General features: G+C 30.5%; 5 protein-coding genes across 6 annotated transcripts in view; 2 read left to right on the forward strand and 3 right to left on the reverse strand.

Annotated features, from left to right (window-relative positions):
* The window catches only part of LOC124425166 (adenylosuccinate lyase), a 29,095-nt gene extending 23,004 nt beyond the window's left edge, over positions 1–6,091 (reverse strand). The window contains exon 1 of the mRNA XM_046965129.1: positions 5,832–6,091. Within this exon, the coding sequence (XP_046821085.1) occupies positions 5,832–5,972 (141 nt within the window). The 5' untranslated portion in view covers positions 5,973–6,091. The remainder of the gene's footprint in view (positions 1–5,831) is intronic.
* Positions 734–3,047, forward strand: LOC124425168. Its single transcript, XM_046965133.1, has 6 exons — positions 734–802; positions 882–1,153; positions 1,319–1,625; positions 1,708–1,797; positions 1,958–2,024; positions 2,105–3,047. Exons 1-6 carry the CDS (start codon positions 756–758, stop codon positions 2,294–2,296), a joined length of 975 nt encoding a protein of 324 aa, XP_046821089.1. The 5' UTR covers positions 734–755; the 3' UTR covers positions 2,297–3,047.
* LOC124425165 lies at positions 2,933–9,378 on the reverse strand. Its single transcript, XM_046965128.1, has 5 exons — positions 9,207–9,378; positions 7,289–7,773; positions 6,946–7,152; positions 4,819–5,050; positions 2,933–4,695 (listed from the first exon to the last, which is right to left on the reverse strand). The coding sequence occupies exons 1-5, from the start codon at positions 9,361–9,363 to the stop codon at positions 3,527–3,529; spliced, it is 2,250 nt and encodes a 749-aa protein (XP_046821084.1). The 5' UTR covers positions 9,364–9,378; the 3' UTR covers positions 2,933–3,526.
* Positions 9,379–11,944: 2,566 nt separating this feature from the next.
* On the forward strand, positions 11,945–16,359 carry LOC124425167. The gene is made up of 6 exons (XM_046965132.1): positions 11,945–12,657; positions 12,972–13,098; positions 13,259–13,356; positions 14,603–14,825; positions 15,216–15,774; positions 16,008–16,359. Exons 1-6 carry the CDS (start codon positions 12,619–12,621, stop codon positions 16,330–16,332), a joined length of 1,371 nt encoding a protein of 456 aa, XP_046821088.1. The 5' UTR covers positions 11,945–12,618; the 3' UTR covers positions 16,333–16,359.
* LOC124425164 (unconventional myosin-XV) overlaps positions 16,342–20,224 on the reverse strand; it is a 51,159-nt gene continuing 47,276 nt past the window's right edge. For both annotated transcript variants that reach the window (XM_046965127.1, XM_046965126.1), the window contains 7 exons: positions 19,479–19,782; positions 19,002–19,397; positions 18,687–18,871; positions 18,453–18,585; positions 18,171–18,375; positions 17,949–18,085; positions 16,342–17,879 (listed from right to left, as the gene is read on the reverse strand). In XM_046965127.1, coding sequence (XP_046821083.1) covers positions 17,649–17,879; positions 17,949–18,085; positions 18,171–18,375; positions 18,453–18,585; positions 18,687–18,871; positions 19,002–19,397; positions 19,479–19,782 — 1,591 coding nt within the window. In that variant the 3' untranslated portion in view covers positions 16,342–17,648. The remainder of the gene's footprint in view (positions 17,880–17,948; positions 18,086–18,170; positions 18,376–18,452; positions 18,586–18,686; positions 18,872–19,001; positions 19,398–19,478; positions 19,783–20,224) is intronic.

The following is a 20,224-nucleotide window of genomic DNA, read 5'->3' on the forward strand; positions in this document are numbered from 1 at the left end:
AGAATTCTAACTTTTTAATTTGATATCTATCAATCTCTTCGAAATTAATATTTATAAAAGTATTAAGATTGAATGATTTTCATGTTATTCAGTTGCAATTGCAAGACTGGAGTTTTACAGATGGAACAGAAAAAACAAGGGGTTCAGATACAAGACATCGAACAAAACGGTGATCAAAACGACGTTCCAAATGGCGATCAAAAAAACAATTCAAAGGAACAAGCGACGGAGAATCAAGTACAAGCGAGGTATCATCAAGTGCAAACGACGGAGGATCAACGAAATCATTCGAAAAATAATAATTCTCAAGCCTTAACGAGTAAGAAACAATCTCGAAACGTAATTGAAACATCGTACAAAGCATACAAATTGATAAAGAGATCGACGAATGAATGAATAATTAATAAAAAAGGTCCAATCTAAATGTGACTTTATGAAGTATAATTGTTTAATATGAATTACAATATCCAAAAGAAAAAATTAAATTTTACTTTTTAATCGATACATAAATATAATTATACATTCGTATAATTTAAATCAGTATGCTTACGATTGATACAAACTACTTAACAGACTCGATATATATATATATTGATTTTGTTATACATACACATACACACACACGCGCGCGCGTATATATATATATATATATATATATATATATATATATATATATCGAGTTAGAAAAGAAATTCTATTGCAAAGGTTTTACGAAGATGACTGTAACAGTACACTGTGCATCGCCAAGCACAACAATGGAAGTAGCGACTTCAACCGGATCAAAGGAAAACGTTGTTACCACGTAAACAGCAAAATATGAATTGCTTGTTAATTATTTTACTTCTGACATATACGTATTATTTTATTTTATTATTTTTTAGTTATATCCCGCTACAGGGACCACCTCTAATGCTATCTAATAATGAAAAATCTCAGAACACAACACAGATTCCAATAATGTATCAGCAAGATGAAAATTCAATAGAGATGTTAAATTCGAAAGATGAAAATCAGACAGAACAGGTTCAAGAAATCGAACCACCCAAAGAGTTGTCTATTTCTGCGGCGGAAAGTGTCGAATTAGAAAAATATAATAACGAGAATGAGGAGGTAAAACTTCCTTTGCAAATTAAGGATGGTAAAGAAAGCACAGGTAAGGATATCGAATAAAATCTGAAAGAACATAAATTCCACAAATGAAAGTAAAACTATATATACACACATACACGACTATATATATACATAATATAATATAACATACATACATATATATATATATATATATATATATATATATATATATATATATATTTTACAGAAATTAAAAAAAATGATGTTAAAGAATTACGATCAAATCAAGTTTCACATCCGAGAATACTGAGGTCAGATACAAATGATAATAATTTAACGAATAAAGGTCGAAAAAGCAAAGAACAAAATAATTCTGCGAAACAAAATAAAAGGATTAAGAGAACAAGATGTGTAACATTGCAGAAGGATAAAAAAGATAATGCTCGTACATATTCGAGATTTTTACCATTGGAAGATATAAAGACAAGAGACTTGAAGGATGTAAGATGTAACGAACAGGATTACATGCAGACTATTTGCATGCCTATAATCCCGTAAATCGTTTTAATTATTTATAGAAAAATTCAAATATACAAATTTCTAAATAATTTATAATTAATATTTTTTATAAATCAGTCACGAAGTCGTTGAACATCCACATTGTACCAGAACTATCATGTCATCGGTTTTTCAACGAAACAATAGAATTGATCCAGCGTACATGCCGTGAGCAGTTTAATATTTGTATCAGGTCAGTTCAAAAGTTCGTGCGCATTTTGGCGAAATTTTTAAATGGTGTAAATGCGCACGAACTTTTGGACTGATCTAATATATTTTTGTATATTTATATACTATTATAATTTGATATTTTTTATATTATCCTCAGAGAATGCGAAACTTACATTGCTCAAACGGAGAATCCATATATTCAAGGTGAAGTTGATACTCCAACTGTTCGTAAATTTTCAATTGTTTAAAAAAATTATCTAAATAATAAACATCAATTATAATATTTTAATTCTGTCTTTTAAAGGAGCCGTCTACTACCCTCCCGATTGCAGCTACGACAAATACAGATGTATGCACGATATGTAAAAAGGAGAAGGTAAATAGGAATTCTTATTTCTTTCATAAAGATTGTAATCTCTTTTTTTTCTTATTATTATTATTGGTTATCGTTTTCTCGTTTTTCTCTCTTTTTTTATTCCCTGTTTCCACAAGTTAATATCTTTCAGTATTATAATATCTTCAAAGACAATGAAAGAAGAGTTTACTGCAATTTATGTATTTCTCCATGCTCAAATAACATATATTTATACACACACATATATATACATATATAATGATAAAAATTTAACTTTTTTATGGCTTTGATAAATCATTTTATTTAGGTATCGATTATTACGCATCGAAATGAAGATATTCCACAAGAGAGTTTTAACTCTGAAAATTTTCCATGTATAAGCAGAGGAATCGTTTCTGCAAGTTTCCAAAGTGTTTCCTTAATTGTAAAATATTGATGAAATCATTCGTAGATATAAATTAATTTTGTTTGCAGAAATATGATAAAAAACTTACTTACTGTACGAAATGTGCCCAATTACAATCTTAAACAGTTGCAACGTCTGTAATTTTTCATGAATTGAAACGTAAGTAATTTACTGATTCGTGTTATAATTGAAACTTCGTATTTATTTGATCCAAATATTTTCTAGATTCTTTCGCAAAACGATTATTGTTATTACGACGTTGAGATGTTATCGATTGAAGTTAACAAAACGACATTTATAATCTACTTTAGTGGAGTAGCTTAAACTAACAATAATCATAGTACATGTAAATATTACGATATACATAATAGTACATTGATAGAAATATTTATTTGAACGTAACACTGTAACATAAAAAGAATTTCTCTGGACAAACATACTTTTGTTGGGATAAAAACAGTACGAAATTAAATCTTTTTTGTTTTAGTTTTCCTTTTTTTTTTCTTACATCTCATGCAAATTATTATTGAATACACTTTAAATTCATGTAAAATTGATGTTAATGATACTATTAAAGAAAAAGAAAAAAAAAATAGTGCAATACGATACTGATTGTAAAGATATTAAGCTATATACATCTTGTTCGTGTTCTTTATAAACGTGATAAAATATTAACAACGAAAAACATTAGAAAAATTAATAAAATGGATGTATTCATCGATATCCAAGTTATAGATTATAACATTTAAATAGAAAACGTGATTTATAGAAGCAATATTGTTGAATCGTATTCATTTTTGTTATCTAGTGATCATTTTTTACTTGATATCATTAAGGAAACCTTATTAAAGTTGACACTTCGAGATTTTAACAAATCTATCAGTAGCATTATAAATGATATGCTAACAACGACTAAACTAATCAGAAAGAGAGTAGGAAAAAAAAAATAAACGATGCTATTAATATTAATAATCACCATTTACAAATTCTCTGTTGAGAATTGGTCTGCCCTGAGAATATTTAAATTCAAAAATGTTGTCCTTCAAATGATAATCCGAAGACAATCGATTTTCCGGCTGACAATTCGGTGATGTAGTCGACGATAACAAAAGATTATTAACAAGATTTGTACAGTTGTTGATTTTTTGATCGATTCGATTGATCGGCCAAAGAGAATAACATGCATTCGTTTTCATTATATTGGCAGGTATAACATTTTTGTAAATGATTTTCTGTGAACAATTGTCACCTAACAATCGATTTTGATTCAAATCTTCAAAATTATTTATATCGAAACCTTGAGACATTTGTTGTTCCGGACAGATACAAGTTGGCACTTTTGGTACATACATAGAAAAAAAAAAGGGATTATTTTGTTCCGGACGATTGAAAGTCGTTGTTGAATCGTTTTCATAAAAATTATTAGTCATATTGGAATAAGATTGTAATATGTCATTCACTTGGTAAAATGGATTGGATTGAACAAATCCGTTTTGCCAAAGTCCTTCCTGTTGTTGAAACATGTTCTTTTCTCTCTCCTTCAATTTTAGAGTAACATCTCTTTCATTAGGATCATTGAAGTTAGTTGGATCATTAAACATTGAATTTTTACTAGAAGATGATTCTTCGATCTTACAATAGTTTGAAATATTATTACTACAAACTCGACTATTCTGTTGTAAAAATGGCAAAGCGAGAGAATTGAAATTCGAAGATATAGTATCTTTCGAAAATTTGGTTTTTGATAAATCCGTTTTTCCTGGGATATATAGATTCGAAGATGTATGATCGTGTACTCCTAAATCGAAATTACCTTCGATGAATATATGTCGCTTATAAGGATTAGGTACGATTTTTCCTCCTGATTGAAAACTCGTTTCTCTAGACTTTTCGATGTGCTTTGTCAAAAGATTTGATTTTCTATTACTTTTAAAATTCGTAAAATCATACAATCTGGGTATAATATTATTGGCATTTTTTGTATAATTGAGTCCCTCAGCAACTTTGTCCTGGTGAGTTGTTCTTGACGCATTCCAATTGCAATGATTCAGTTCGTTGAACTTTTTCGTTCTTTGATAATCTTGCACGCTGGATTGCTCGAACGACGAAGAGATAGGTAAGACCATGGATTGATCTGAGATTATTCAAAGTCAATTAAATATCGTATATAACATACGACAATGATATTTTACACGATGATTCGAAACGTTCATTAACACTAGAAATAGAATAAAGCATTGTAAAAGATATTTTTTACCAAAATTCGAAGGTAAACTTCTCGATTGAGTAAGTTGTGTAGCCGATGAAATCGATGGCAAGGATTTATGAAATTTTTCCGAATTATTTTCATTGTTCTCGATTATGTCACGAGTTAGTCCATCTATTTTTAATGATTTTAAAGCCGACGTTAGTTTCATCTCTGTGGAACGAATGAAGGTCTTCTTCAGCGTGACGTTGCCATCCTGATCGCAAGTACCACACTCCTCCAACTGTCATCAGCAACTCCTATTTTATAGACTATTCCACGTGGTTTTTCGTTGAAATCGCAATTTACAAAGAAAATCGTTTCTTTTATCGGATCTACGTTCGTCTATATCGATGCTTGATAAGGCGAATTACTTCTTTATCGACGCAGAAAAATTGATCATATCGATTATTGTTATACAAACAAAATTTATATATGTGTACTATCATTAACACATTACAATAATTTATGTTCCATTAATTATGTTAACGAGGTGATATTATTCGTGTTTGCGAAAGATTCGATCGTTGGTGAAGTGTCAACAAGTTTGACATCAACCCTCCTTTTATATCTTTTCTTAACATGAAATTATTTCGATTACGATGCATCTGTTTAGAATAAAAATTTATATCTCATAGAATAACATTGATAACCTCTACTCTAGAAGAGAAAGCGTTTACTAATGTTATCATACACTTGCAATATGCTGTAACTTCATAAACACTTTTGTAATAACCTAAAATTCATGATCATTTCAAGCATTAATTTAATAGTAATCGTCGCAATTTGAACTAACACAAGATCTTACAGGATAAATACATTTGAACGATCAATCTAACTAATTAAAAATAAAACAAGTATATAGATTAAATAAAAAAAATTGTACGCAATAACTGACACACTTATACCAGGAAGATAAAGAATTAAAAAAACAAACTTCTTAAGCACGCGAATAAATATGTAGAATGTAACCGGTTATGATAAATCATTAATGAACACAATCAATGCAAATTGAAATTACTAACCATCTCAGCTTTTGCAAGGTAGACCCAGAGTTTTCGCCACGTGCTGAATTTTTTTTGCTCACTGAAGTTGTACCGCATTTCCTTCGACGCATATCTCGTTGCTAATGGGCTTCGATAATCACTGTACTCGTTTGTTTCCATTTCGATAATATTTTAAAATATTTAAAGATAACAAAAAAGATCCTTGGAGTCAGCAAAAACACGAAAATTATCGAACGTAATATAACTACACGCGATCAACCAATAGACTGAAATAAGAGACAGTAGTAACATCGGTAGACTGATGGTGGCGCCAATCAGCGGTCAGTTCGGAACTAACGACATCCTATCGATAATTATATTATCATGCGAGTTTTTGAAATTTTTTATCGAGGATTATTTAAATTTTAAATTTTAATTAAATATTTAAACCTATATTGCATTAAATATTAAAAAAAAAATTCTATAATTTAACAATTTTTGTAAAACTTTTTTTGATATATCAAAATTAAAATATCATTTCTAGATCTAAAAATTCAAATGATTAATAATTCTTTTATAATAATTTCTTTATACTGCTTGGTTTCTGTTAGTGACATAATTGAATTAATTTGTTTAATTAAATGAGAATTCACGTGGCGTGAAGCAGGAAATGTAAAGAGCCGTCGCGAAGATTTTCAACTGAAGGAATTGCAAGGACGTTCGCACGTGATCGAAACGATTTTAGCAAACGATTCACTTCTGAACGAATGACTTCTGTGCTTCTCACGAATCGTAATGCCGTCCGTAGAGAAATAATTAAACAGCGAAAGTACCCACGTTCCGCTTTTACGTGAGACCAGAGATGACCGACGTTATTGTTCCTCGTAGACGTTTGGAAAATGACGACTACCTTCTTATCTATCGCAAACACGAATATAATCACTTCTTTAATCTTTTCGAATATTCGTTAAACCTTCGTAAAACACGTATTTCCGATATCGCTTAAAGAAAAATCTTTGATACATTTATCCGCGACAATTTTCATTGCAAAACAACGATAAACATAATATAGATTCTTATATCAATTATTGAATTATTTTTTCGAAAGCAATTTATGTGTATAATCCAATTATGATATTGTAAGGATACTCACTACATCCGACGGATAGAGATTAGGATGTGCCCAATCGATGATAATTTTACCACCAGGAAAAAGAGTCCCTGCTTCGGGTACCAATCGTCTTCTACCCATTGCGGCTCCTCTATGAGTTTTGTAACATATTAGTGCATAACATTCGGATCCATTAGTGTTACGATAAACTGCTACTTCATTAACGTCGTCGGTGATCTCGTAAATTCGCTAAAAATTGTTACGTAATTATTTTGGTATAATTTACTTTATTTTCTTTTTTTTTATTATTTATTTATTTATTTTTATTTTTTATTTTTTATTTTTTTTTTAAGGAATTTTTTAAGCAATAACGAAACATCGATACCTTGACGACCGTCTCAGCTTCGATATCCAATGGCAATTGTTTGATATGTAACCGACAATGATTGATACTAGTGACGACGCCGATTCTATGGCCACGACAAATTTCGTAACGATCGAGCTCTTTAACTGCACGAGATGCATCTTCCGGCTTTGTATACATTATGAAACAATAACCTCGATTCCTTCCTGAGAAATCCATCATTAAACGAATTTCATAGATACTTCCGACCGAACTGAATATCGGATAGATATCGTGTTCGTAAAGTGTTCTTGGAATTTTTCCTACAAAGATCTCGCATCCAGGACCAGGCGCTGGACCGATCCAATTCAATGGTGGTCCAAATTTTCTCTGTCCATTGATTTGCGTCAAAGAATAGTTGAAATCCGTGACCAATTGTAAAATCTTTCTACTGGCTTCCATCTGTTCCACTACGTCGGGAATTTTATCACCTAATATGGGTCGATACGTTCGAGGGCGTGTGCTACCTAAGAAAAGAACCTTTATTTAGAATTTTATCTTTTCCTAAACAAACATTTCAAAAAAATATATAAAGAAACATTGGCATATCGTACTTTTATTAATCACTTTTACCTATACATTATCACATTAGAAAGAGAAAGAGGAAGAGAAAAAGAGAGAGAGAGAGAGAGAGAAAATATGCATCATCTTTATATATACAAATCTAATTCTCTTCTTATACAATTTCGAAATAACACAGTTTAGAAAATAAAAGCAATTTTATTTTTACACGGTATATTTTTATTTAATCAAGGTCAAATGGCGTTTATTTAAAAAATTTCTATTTTGATTAGGTGTTAAAAAGAATATTTTCTATTATGATTACCATTCCCTAGAAAGATAAGTGAGTAAATATGTATTTAAAAATTTCCGATAACACTTCGATATTTTAATCCTTTGTCTAGGTTGCGTTTTTTTTATGTCATACTAAAAGGGCCTAAGCCAAAAGGCGATAAGCAGGAAGAAAGAAAGAATGATAAGCGGACACGTGTGGATAAGAAATGAAAAAAGAATAAAGAATAGTTAAAATAAAAAATATTCCATTGAAACTAAATAAAGTTTTCAATGTATTCATAGTTTTTGATTGAAAATAACTTATTGTTCGTATAGTTTTCACATCTGTAATTATTCTTTTGTTTTTCCATATGCACTGTATTCTTTCTTACAGGGCTTTCATTTATTTAAACAACCGTGTAATTGGAGAATTGGGTGTATATAAATATTTTGAGATTAGAGTTAAATGATCGATTCGATATTTACAATAATGTTCTCAACAAAGAAAGTCGATGAAACGAATCGTATTCAAGCAACAGCACTCATTTGTCTATTTTCATGCAAGATAATACAACCTCTCTTTCTCTCTCTCTCTCTCTCTCTCTATATATATATATATATATATATATACATATACATATATATATACATATACATATATATACATATACATATATATATATATATATGCATTTTTATTATATAATAATATCAAGAATAATAGGAAAATCGCGAGATCGAGAAACAGCTTTCATAAACAGACGCTGACAATCATTAATAAGAAAATAATTTATTAATTATGATTTAATTAATTTTTACACAATCCATTTTTTCAACGAGATAGTTGTTTCTAGAATAAAGCAATTGTTACTGGCATAATGATAACACGAAGAACGCGACTATCGATTCTTACGTTATTCTTTTTACTTAACGAATCATTGTCGAAGATCGGAAATCTAGAAATATCGGATCTATAAAACGATCTTAAAAGCCATCTATGATAACAAGATTCTCATTGATTAACGTGAAAGAGGTTACAAGCGGATCATTTTATTTTTATTGACGACTATCGTTTTTGTAAATATACAATAAAAGAAAAAAGAAAAAAAAAAGACAATTGACTTACTCCATTTGCTGTTACCATCGCGACATATCCTCTTAGATGTACCCATCGTGAAGATCCCTGGAATATTTTGATCGATGAAAGATCTCGATCTATCGCCACCGTTAGAGTTTTTTTCACAATATTGTTTTTGATCGTCCTTTTTATATTTTTTATCCATCCTATTTTGAGAAACTTCAACAGAAGGAAGGAAGAAATCGGCAAAGTTCATGGCAATCGAGATCGATCGATTACGATGAAATCGACCAGAGTTTCTCGTGTACTGATGAATGATTTTTGTTTAACTAGCTAGTCTAGAAGTTGATTTTAAGGGTCAGGTACGTAGGGTTAGATGGCGCTAATTTCGGGCCGCTCATTGGTCAAACTCTCTTTTATTCTCACAATTTCGTTTCTCATTTTTCTTTTCCTTTTCTTTTCTCTTTTTTCTGCCTTTTTTTTTTTTATTACCGCAGAACACATCGACTTTTCGTCTCTTCTTTAGAAACGAATTGACAATCGAAAGGTTTATCTGTGAAGCAAGCGTTGTTTTAAGATTACAACGCAATCTCGCTGACGTTCATTTTTATAACGACATTCTTCTTAACTTTTTCTTTAACTTTTACTTAGATTCTCAAGAAATGATATAAAAAAATATCAAACACGATTACGATTTTTTTACTACTTTTACTATTATGGATTTTAGTGATTTTACTGATTAATATTATTGAATATTAATCCTCTTAATAGATAAAGAGGACGAAATATATCGGTCTTTTCATAAATATCTTGAATCGATATTTTGACTTTTTATATGTAATACAATTTTAAATCAATTTTTATAATAATAAAATAAACGTATTAACAATGTAATAAGAATATAAAGAATACTAAATGTTACATAGTAAAATTATAAGTTATTATATAGGTTAATTTCATTCAAAAATATTTATCAAGTTAAGAATTATGCGATATAAATATGACGATTAATTTATTGCCTTGACGTTACTATTCATTGAAATCTAGTATTCATCGAAATTTTGTAGATAATTTTATTCAAGATAATTATTTGGAATAATGTAGTAATGTTCAAGATAATTTTATTTGGAATAATGTTTTGATTTCGAGGAATACGACTGGTATTATCGTCTTTATTTCCTTCCTTGTTTTTCTTAAGACGATAACCAATCTCGTAAGGATTAGATATGTGTTGGTATAAAAAAGATCGCTATCGCAAGACAATCAATATATATACGTTACGAACAAATAGAGAATTTTCATTTTGATTCTAGTTCCATTGTAGAAAAGATTCTATCGTAGATTTTATTGGAAAAAAAGAAGACTTGCATATTATCCGAATTCTTATTTAAAAAATTTTTTTCCTTTTCTTTCTTTAAAATACAAATAATCACCTTTTTTTTTGTTTAGAAGAAAAAAGAGAAAATCAAGATTCATTCTCTTTCTAATATATATCTCGTAAAATATTTATATAATAGTTGGAATCGCTGAATATTAAGAATTACTACATCGTCCTAGCTAGCATATGAATGTATATATATGTACAATGTAAGTACTTATACATACATACATACATATACACACACACACGCATATATATATATATATATATATATATATATATATATATATATGATGAATGTAAAAAGAACGATTCTGACACACGGCATTAGTCATTTCTAGACTCGCGTGTAACAGGATGAATTTCATGAAAATAATGCGTAATTAGAGGTTTACGAATGTCTTCAAAAAGAAAAAAAAATAGAAGACGACTAAATCTTCTGTTTTTTATGTCTTATATATGGTTTCTCTATTAAAAGATAATATATATATATATGTATCACTGTGTTCTTTAGAAAATGATTATATATTTTTTTTCAATGATATAGATCACTGACAATTAGCTAAATAAAAATTTTGTTGCTTTTATTTCGAACTTCGTAATATATAGGTTTCATTGACCAAACGTAATTACGAAAACTGAACTGACCAATTGGAACGTTCTCTGTATTAAGACGACACACTTACATTTTTAACTTATCTAATCGTTGTAGTTATTCGTATCACACAATAGTTTTTTCGAATAATTTTTCTTAAATGTATTTTTAAACGTAATTTTTACTTGTTATTTTAGTCGATCGATCATTTATATGTATGAAAAAGAATAATTTCTCGGTTACGCAAGCTAATTTTTTTTTTGTAATTAATGACCGAACCTGTCACGACCTGAAGAATCTAATTATTTTAATGTCTTGTTTTCAGATGAATCACATCCTGACTTAACTGACATCACTTGTTGCTTGAATAAGCGAATTTTTTTGATATATATATATATATATATATATATATATATATAACTAATAATTAAAGAAATTTAATATATCTTTATTGTTAAATTACAGAACTATATATATATATATATATATATATATATATATATTTATTTATTTATTTAAATAAATTATTATTTTTAATTGTTCGTATTAAATTTACATAGATAAATATTTTATAACTATTTACTAATCTATTGACAATGAACTATCGTTATTCTATTAGTAAAGTTCACTAACCTTTTCTTTAAAAAATATTGCTTCTCGACATTCTGCGCCAATGCACTCACTGTGCGATAATAGTATTCTTGTTCGCCGCCATGCCGAGACCTTATTACAAGACGCGCTGCTGTAAAGTTGTAAGACTGTAAGACCGTGCACTGACTGTAAATGGAAATCGTGGTGTCGGGCTCACTATCTCTTCAGTTGTCGTTCGAGCGTGCCGCGAATCAAACTTCATTTGCTTTCTTACCTGACTCGACGTCGATTGATCGAACGACTTTGGTTTTCAAAAAAATTACAAATAATATAAAAAACATTGTAAAATTTATCCAAAGAATAACGTGACTTTTGAATGACGCCATTATTTTGTATTTTTTTCTTTTCTTTTTTTAATTTATTTTAATTTTTTTTACGCACTTTACAATTTAAAAAAAAAGATGTAAATGAATAAAATCAAAAAGATTTTTTTGATCGATGTCGAGGATCAGTGCAAGATTTAAGAGTTCGCTCGATTACTTGAAGAAGAGAGTACTCAGAAAATCGGTCAAGCGTGAATCTTCCTTGTTGTACACGAAAAACTTCTTTAGTGAGACACCTCGTTCCGTTCGTATCCTTTTTTTTTCTGTTTTATTTTTAACGTGAAAGGTATAATTACTTGGTATTGAAATAAATGAAAAAAGAAATAAGTTGATTTGTCTCAGAAGATAGTTCGATGATATATTTGTTTTTTAAAAGAATTTGACCATTTTAATTGAAGATATCGAAGATCCTAAGAAGATCGAATATTAGTTATTACATAAATCATTATACATTTCTTTCTAATTCTTTTATCGCTTTTAATTTTCGTACGTAATTCTCCGTTCAAAAAAATGTGGAATCGTAAGGTTTTCGTCAGAATAATCGAAGTGGTACGTAAAACTTACACCTTCTCTCGACAATTCTCATTCTAATTAAATAATAGCTCTTTTTTTCTCTGCCATCTCTATTATCAACGTGTGACTTCTCTCAGATAATTAAACGAAAGCATTCGAATAATGGAAAGGAAAGAATAGTGTCTTTTAACAAGATTGATCTTAATTTGAAAATTGATTAATTACATATGTTCGATAAATCGTTTTTTTTTTATCGTCTTTTTTCTTCTTTTTTTTCTGTGTTTTTCTTTTTTTTCTTAATAAATAAATTTGTCTTCTCGAAATCTTAACGGGTTAAATAAAATTTCCAGCTGCTTTGCATCGCATGCGTGGTTGCGCTCAGAGTGACGGATGACGAAAGCAGAAGAGTATTTCATTATTTGAGGAATCGCAGCAGAGAGTGGTCGCTTTTAAATAATGTCACATGGGGCACCATAGGTAAATTAACGACAATAACAAATAAAAGAAAAACAAATGAGAACATTCATTTGTCATATTCCATTTGCAAGATCTCTATTCTCGAAGATATTCGATACCTGGTCCGAGAAGTATATATCTGAAATTTTGTCGAGACTACAATGATCCATCAACGATTTAGGTGCCGCTCTTGCAACAGCGACTTGCGGTGGCTACGTCATCATAACTGCCGGTCTTCTTATTGCCGCGGCAACTAATGAACTTACGGGCCGAAAAACGGTAATTAATATTTCTTCATAAGTGACGTAAGTGAGATAGAATATATATATATGTATGTGTCCTATACATATATATATATTTGCATTATAGAAACATTTCTATACCTATTTCGAACAAAAGCCAAAATGAATAAAACGGGATCATTAACATATATTCTTTTCTTCTTGACATTCTTCTTTTTTTTTTTTAAAAAAGATTAATAAAAAAAAGTAGTGATACGTGATTCGACGTTTGACGTGTCATAATTATCTCATTGTTCTTATGTTCCCAAAGCCGTATCTTTCTCTTGCAATACCAAGCATTGTCATATTTTAACGATAGAAACTATCTCTCGTTGTTAATGCTCTTCGAAAATACTTTCAGCATAATACCAAACTAGTCAAATACATTTCCGTTTTACGTTTCTAGACGTAACAAATATCTGTTTGTTGTTAAATCGTCGGGTCGTTATTATGATATTATAGTTATGCACGGTAAATTGTTATTACTCAACAATAACAGATTGCTTCAAAGGTTCTTGGTAAACTCGTAATGCATTTAATTTGATGTGACTGATTTGATGAGTATAAATGTTTGTCATAAAATAAAGTTAAAATATAATTAATCGATCATTTATAATATTAACATTCACACATTTAAAGTATATAAATAAGGAGTGTAATTTTTTTTTTTTTAAGTTTTTACTAATTATGCGAAACAAGAATAAGAAAATCATGCGTAATCATTAAAAAACAACTTACCGTACGAGATCTTTCTCAGGATTTCTCTTTTTAATTTATTCAGAGCGAAGTCGATTCGATCAGGTGCGGTTAATACGTATGAAAATACTGGGAATCTAATTGACAGCGTGAGAATATCAGCAACATAACTGAACGCATTCATGAAGTTTGTCATTGGTGGCCAAGGCTGGCAGTGTTCTTAAATGCAATTGGTGTAGAATCTTGAGCACGTAACACTATCCTTGATATATGTACGATCATTAAATCATTCAGCATGCATGCTATTCTAACTTATTTTATGACTCATAAATAGGGCTAGGCCAGATCTCAAACTGCTCTCATACAAAAGTATTTGTTCTGATGATGATTAAGCGAATCAATTCTATTCTATTCTGTAATATAAGAGTTAATTTTTATTGAAAAATGTAACTATTATTAAAAAACGATATTATACTGATGTCATTCTTTTTCTTTTTTTTGTGTTTTTCATTTTTTATTTTATTTTATTTTATTTTTATGATCCAAAGGAGATCTTCTTTCTTGGTCTCGGTGTGATCCTTTTTGGAATCGTCGGTGCTCTTGCTTTAGCATCAATCGAAAGTATTCCAGAGGATTTGATCGACAATGCTGCAGTTCTCGGTGCACTCACTCTAATCACCGCTCTTATATTCATAGCAGACCTGCTGATATCTCCTCCTCGTAAAAAGGATAAGCAGCAAGTGCGAATGGACAGTGATAAGACGGACTCAGGCAAGTTGCAAACAGGAAAAGGTCTCTCCTCGTCTGTTTAAATTTAAATAATGGTGTTAAATTACACCTTCGTCTGCATCACGTTGGATCACTTTGGATCACTTTGATCCAAAAGCGTTTCTCGCATTTTTCACACATACACAGACTCACACACACACACAAATATGTTTTTCTAAAATTTCTTTATATTAATCTCTTATGTTTTAGAGGAATATGTCAAACGTATAATGAAAATATAATACGATCTCGATATCAAATAATATTTGAGATTTTATTTTTCTATTTAATTCATTGAACTTCGACATTCTTTTTTATAATTTTATTAAACATTTTCTTGTTCCTCTCCTGTCCGTCGATCCCTTTCAATGAACCTTTTGCAAAATGCCACAGTTAAACAACCCACCATGATGACGACGGAAAAGGAGATGAAGCCGTCGAAAGAAAAGGAAAGTACGAAATCGAAGGAAGAATTGAAAGAAATCAACGGTAAGATAAATGAAGGATTCGAGAAGATAGACGATCGAAGAAGGAAGGAGATCGATGAAGAAGATTCCGATAAACCTCAACGACTCGAACAACTTGCATACGACAATTATCGATTGGAAAGAAATCGTAATTTCAATAATGTTGAAAGAGAATTACGAGAACACACGCAGAACTTTGAAAATGGACGGGTTTTGAGAAACTCTCAACGGTACAGGGAAGCGGAAACTCTTCAAGGAAACAGTGCCGCGAACAGATCATTTGACGATGATCGTAGATCGGAAGATTCGAGGATCATTTATAAAACTCGAGATATTTATCAACGACCCATTGACGAGGTCGATACACCACCGTTTCCAACTAATTTTGGCCGAGGGAACGAGCCCATCTTCGGCAAGATCATAAACCCTAGTGTGAAAATAATGAAGATCCAACATGATGTAAACGAACCTCTTGATTCTTACAGGTAACTGTTTAATTCTTATATTTTACATATAATGATATTATTTCCATTAAAACTTTATATATTTTCTTTGATCACATAGAATTAAAATAATCGCTTTTTTACGATTGTTTAATTTCATAAAATGATCAATATTTATTATGAAATTATTTAGTAGAAATTCTGACGTTCTAGTCGAAATATAATTTAAATAAATATTATAATTTAATAAATTTTTTTTTTATATATTTCAAAAGATATTCCGATACTAGTCAATATGACAATGTACCAGTGAGGATGAAAGGAATATCATCGAGTATCTTGAAGAAGGATCGTGGTGTTTCTTTGAATGGTTCATTGGCTTCTAAAACTCATAACAAGATTGATGAGAGGAGCAAAAATGAGATCGAAATGCTGGAAGAATGTTTTAGTTCTCTCAGATCGACTGGAACTCAAACTGGCGTTCGTACACCTTCCTCACCAACAGATCCTGGATATGTTCGTCATACTGCAAGCAATTGGCCACACGATCTCAAGGCAAAAACACCTGGCTCTAGTCCAGAACATAACAGGAATCAATAAAACTTTTGATTAATTTTAATCGTTAAATTCATTAACTATTATTATACTCTGTAAAAATGTTTACACACACAAACACACAGATACACGCGTCTGTGTGTCATTTTCTGTTATCCATAAATGAACTTGAAGCAATCATATTAGAAAATTTGTACAAAATATTTTTATCATTTAACCGTATCATGTTTTACAAAAGAGGTTTTACCAGGTGTTCATAAAAATAACATTTTACGTTCATTCATGATTCACGTTAGGTATTGGTACAAATTTTAATATAAAGTTAAGGATCTTTGTTCACATCATATCTCTATATGCATACATACAATTATTATTAATATTATTAATATTATTATTATATATATATAATTATTATTATTTTTTTTAATTATTTTTATTATATCGTCTTGTGATAATATGTAGTCTCTATTTGTTAGTCTCTTGAAAACGTAATCATTAAGATTAGTCTTACCGGCTTGTTGCGGATTTACATATTTTATCTCTCTCTCTCTCTCTCTCTCTCTCTCTCTCTCTCTCTCTCTCTCTCTCTCTCTCTCTCTCTCTCTCTCTCTCTCTCTCTCTCTGTAAAAGAACTGCTGATACTTCAAATTTCTTACGATTTATATAAATAAACACTCGTGCTCGTGAAAAATATTTCATATATAAATTTTCACCAGTTTTTTCATCGTTGAACGTGTATATTTATATAATGAATACATTTAAAAAGAAAATAGATTGTTAAAATTCCAATCGAAATTTTTTCGATTGACGATCGAGATAAAATAAATATAGAGCTATTTTTATTAATAGATCGATTTAGATTGGATCGTAAATGTCTATACCTTCATTGGCAATCATTTTATTTTCTTTATCTATATTATAGAGAGAAAAAATGTCATGACTTGAGAAAAGAAAGTAAAGAATTGGAATATACGTACATATTAAAAAAAAAAAAAAAAAAAAATATTATAAATATTATAAATCAAGAGCATCGACGAATATTCTGCACTGAAGCCTAAAACCAAAAACCCCAAGGAATGAATCCCTTCGATGTACAGAATCGTCGTTCTCTTTAATTGCTTCTTCTTTCCTTCCTAAACGATTTTAAACTGGTATTTACACAGTCCTTATAGCAAACGTTCATATAATTGGATCTTATAATTCTTTTCGTTTCGTACTCGAACGATCGAAGAAGAAAAAGAAGAAGAAGAAAAAGAAGAAGAAAATGAAGAAGAAAAAGATCGTTCATTATCATTTTAAAACGAACTTCTTAATAGCTGTCGAGACATTGACAGATCAATTTGAAAGGACTGTTAATAAGTTTATCTCATTCCAAACCCAATTCCTCCTGGCTGCGAGTTGGTCGTTCTTTGTTCCATGGTAATGTACTGCATAATCAGACGTGAAATTTCATGAGCTTGCTCCGTCTGAAGTCTGGTTATACGTTGTTGCATAAGATTGCCACATTTCATGTCCAAATAAAGGGTTCCTTCCTCGGATTTAACCTTTCGCGTTGATATTACTTCGGAATAAGGATAATGATACAGTGTTTCCTAAAATATTCGATCATTTTTAATTTATATATTTGATATTAATTTTCTCTTAAAAGTATAAATACTCACGTGAGTGACCAAATCTATGAAATGAACACCATGTCGATTCAAGGCTAAAATATGATCGCCACCCTTTTCTTTACCCTCTGGAATTCTTTTTACGGCAAAGAAACTCGACTCAAATAATGGCCATTTCGATAATATTTCTGAAAGAATTTAAATCCGTCAAATTCGTTTTATTCGAAAACAAAATGATTTTTTAATCAATTTTTTACAAATACGTATATGTACCTAGTACTTGGGCTTTGGAAGCAGCTGCCGTTATATGTTGTACATTGTTCCAAGCTTGTTGTACCATGTTTGACCATTGCTGAGGTCTTGGTTCTCTTAAACTAAGTGCTGGTTTTGGCAACAAATATTTAATTTCCTTTGTGGCAGGTTCGTGTGTCATGTCCGCTGCTCTATGTAAAAGTGCCGCTATTTGAGCCATATCGTACTGTAAGAAATGTTATTTGTTAATAATTTGATATAAAAAAAAATAAAATAAAAAGATATTGATGATCATGAACTTACAATAACTTCTTGAGGTAAATGTTCTCCAGGTAAGACTAGTAATAGTCCTTCTAAATAATCCGGAGCAATTTGGTTGAAAACAACTTCTATGTACAATGGTGCGTCAAGTCTTAATGAATAATACCACACAGATCTACGAAATAACAAATGATAACATAGATATTAACACACATGTCCGATAACGTGAATTTATTAGACTTGTTTGTTAATAGTTTTTTATTTAAACAATCATACCTGCAAAATATTAAATAAAACACCTGATGATTCTTGTGTAATTCGGTAGTCACGTCCAAAATGTATTCGTCTCTAGCCAACAGCATGGTGAATGCATCGCCATCGACTATGCAATATAACGAAAACTCGTCCATCTCGTGAGGATTTCTTACGGATATGATATTGCACATTTCTTCGATGACGTCCTTCAAAAAATAAAATAATTTAAAATCAATGAAAAGAAAAAAACAAGCAAACAATTACATCACAGATAAGTCGAGTTTATGAAATAAATTAATATCAATTAATACAATATAAATATAAAAATTAACCAACCTGCACAACTGTAGTACATTTTGTGTTGATCACTCTCTCGGTTCCACCGGGCAATCTGTAAATCTGTCTCTTCGCATTTCTTCCAGCACTTATAGCCATTATCTCCTCGACGCTAGGCACATTTTTTCGTCCACCATACTTGACCGTTTTTCTGAGATTTTGAAGGCAAACTGTGGCAGTACCATGATAGGCTCGTCTTTTATCATACGCTGCAGTCTCGAGATATTTCGTTAAATATGGTTTGAGTCCTTCGCTGCAAGTGAAATAAGCAGCGACGATACTGAAAAGACGCCATCCACGTTGACAGCTGTCCGGATTGGGACTCTTGTTGTTTGTTGTTTGTTTCATTAGCTGACAGTAAACTTCGTCACGTAGAAGCTCGTATTTATGACAGTGCTATGAATAATGTATCCAACTCATGAATATATCAAAAATAAATATTATATATTTTATAGATAATGCTATTAACAGGTTTACCATAAGAATCGTATAAACACATTTGACTTCGCTCATATCAGGAGGTAATGGTTGATCTCCCATATATCTCATCAAACATAGGAAACATTCCACTGCCAAAGCACTTAAATCTGCATCGAGTCTTAAAAGACTTTGTTCTATCGGTACACTGGAATATTTGACGAGATCCACTTGTTCCTTCCATGTCCATTCGGCACCGTCTTGTTGTCCTTTGTTTTTTTTACCTTTTTTCTTGCTCTTCAATGACTCGATCACTTTTAACGAACCACTTATCGAACCATCGGCTGTCTTTAACATCTCGAACCTAACGAACAAGAAAGAAAGTCTTCATTTTTAAATAATTTTCTTTACGAAAAACAACATATCGCTCAGAAAAATATAAGATTTTCTTAAATTCCGAACAAGAAATGCAAATTTTATACGACGATTGTTTTATAGGAGAAAGGCAAGATGAAAATCTTTTACCAGCACATCCTGAGAGCGCACTTCTAACTATGGAAAAAATGAAGAAGAAATGGAGAGCGCAATTCAGGAAGACGAAGAAAGAGAAGAACCGTGTCGGTGATTGGTAGTTGATGCTATCTGAGAACTACATGCGTTATGCTTTCTCAACACAGATTACCTCGTGTGTGTCCTCTTGCATAAGCCCGATACGATTATCATTTTACATTTATTTATTCATAATTAACGTGTTACCGATCGATAAAGTACATAAAACTCGCTTTCCTTGCTTCTACTACCGGCTC

The sequence above is a fragment of the Vespa crabro genome, chromosome 6 (assembly GCF_910589235.1).
Source record: "Vespa crabro chromosome 6, iyVesCrab1.2, whole genome shotgun sequence".
Classification (NCBI taxonomy): Eukaryota; Metazoa; Arthropoda; class Insecta; order Hymenoptera; family Vespidae; genus Vespa; species Vespa crabro.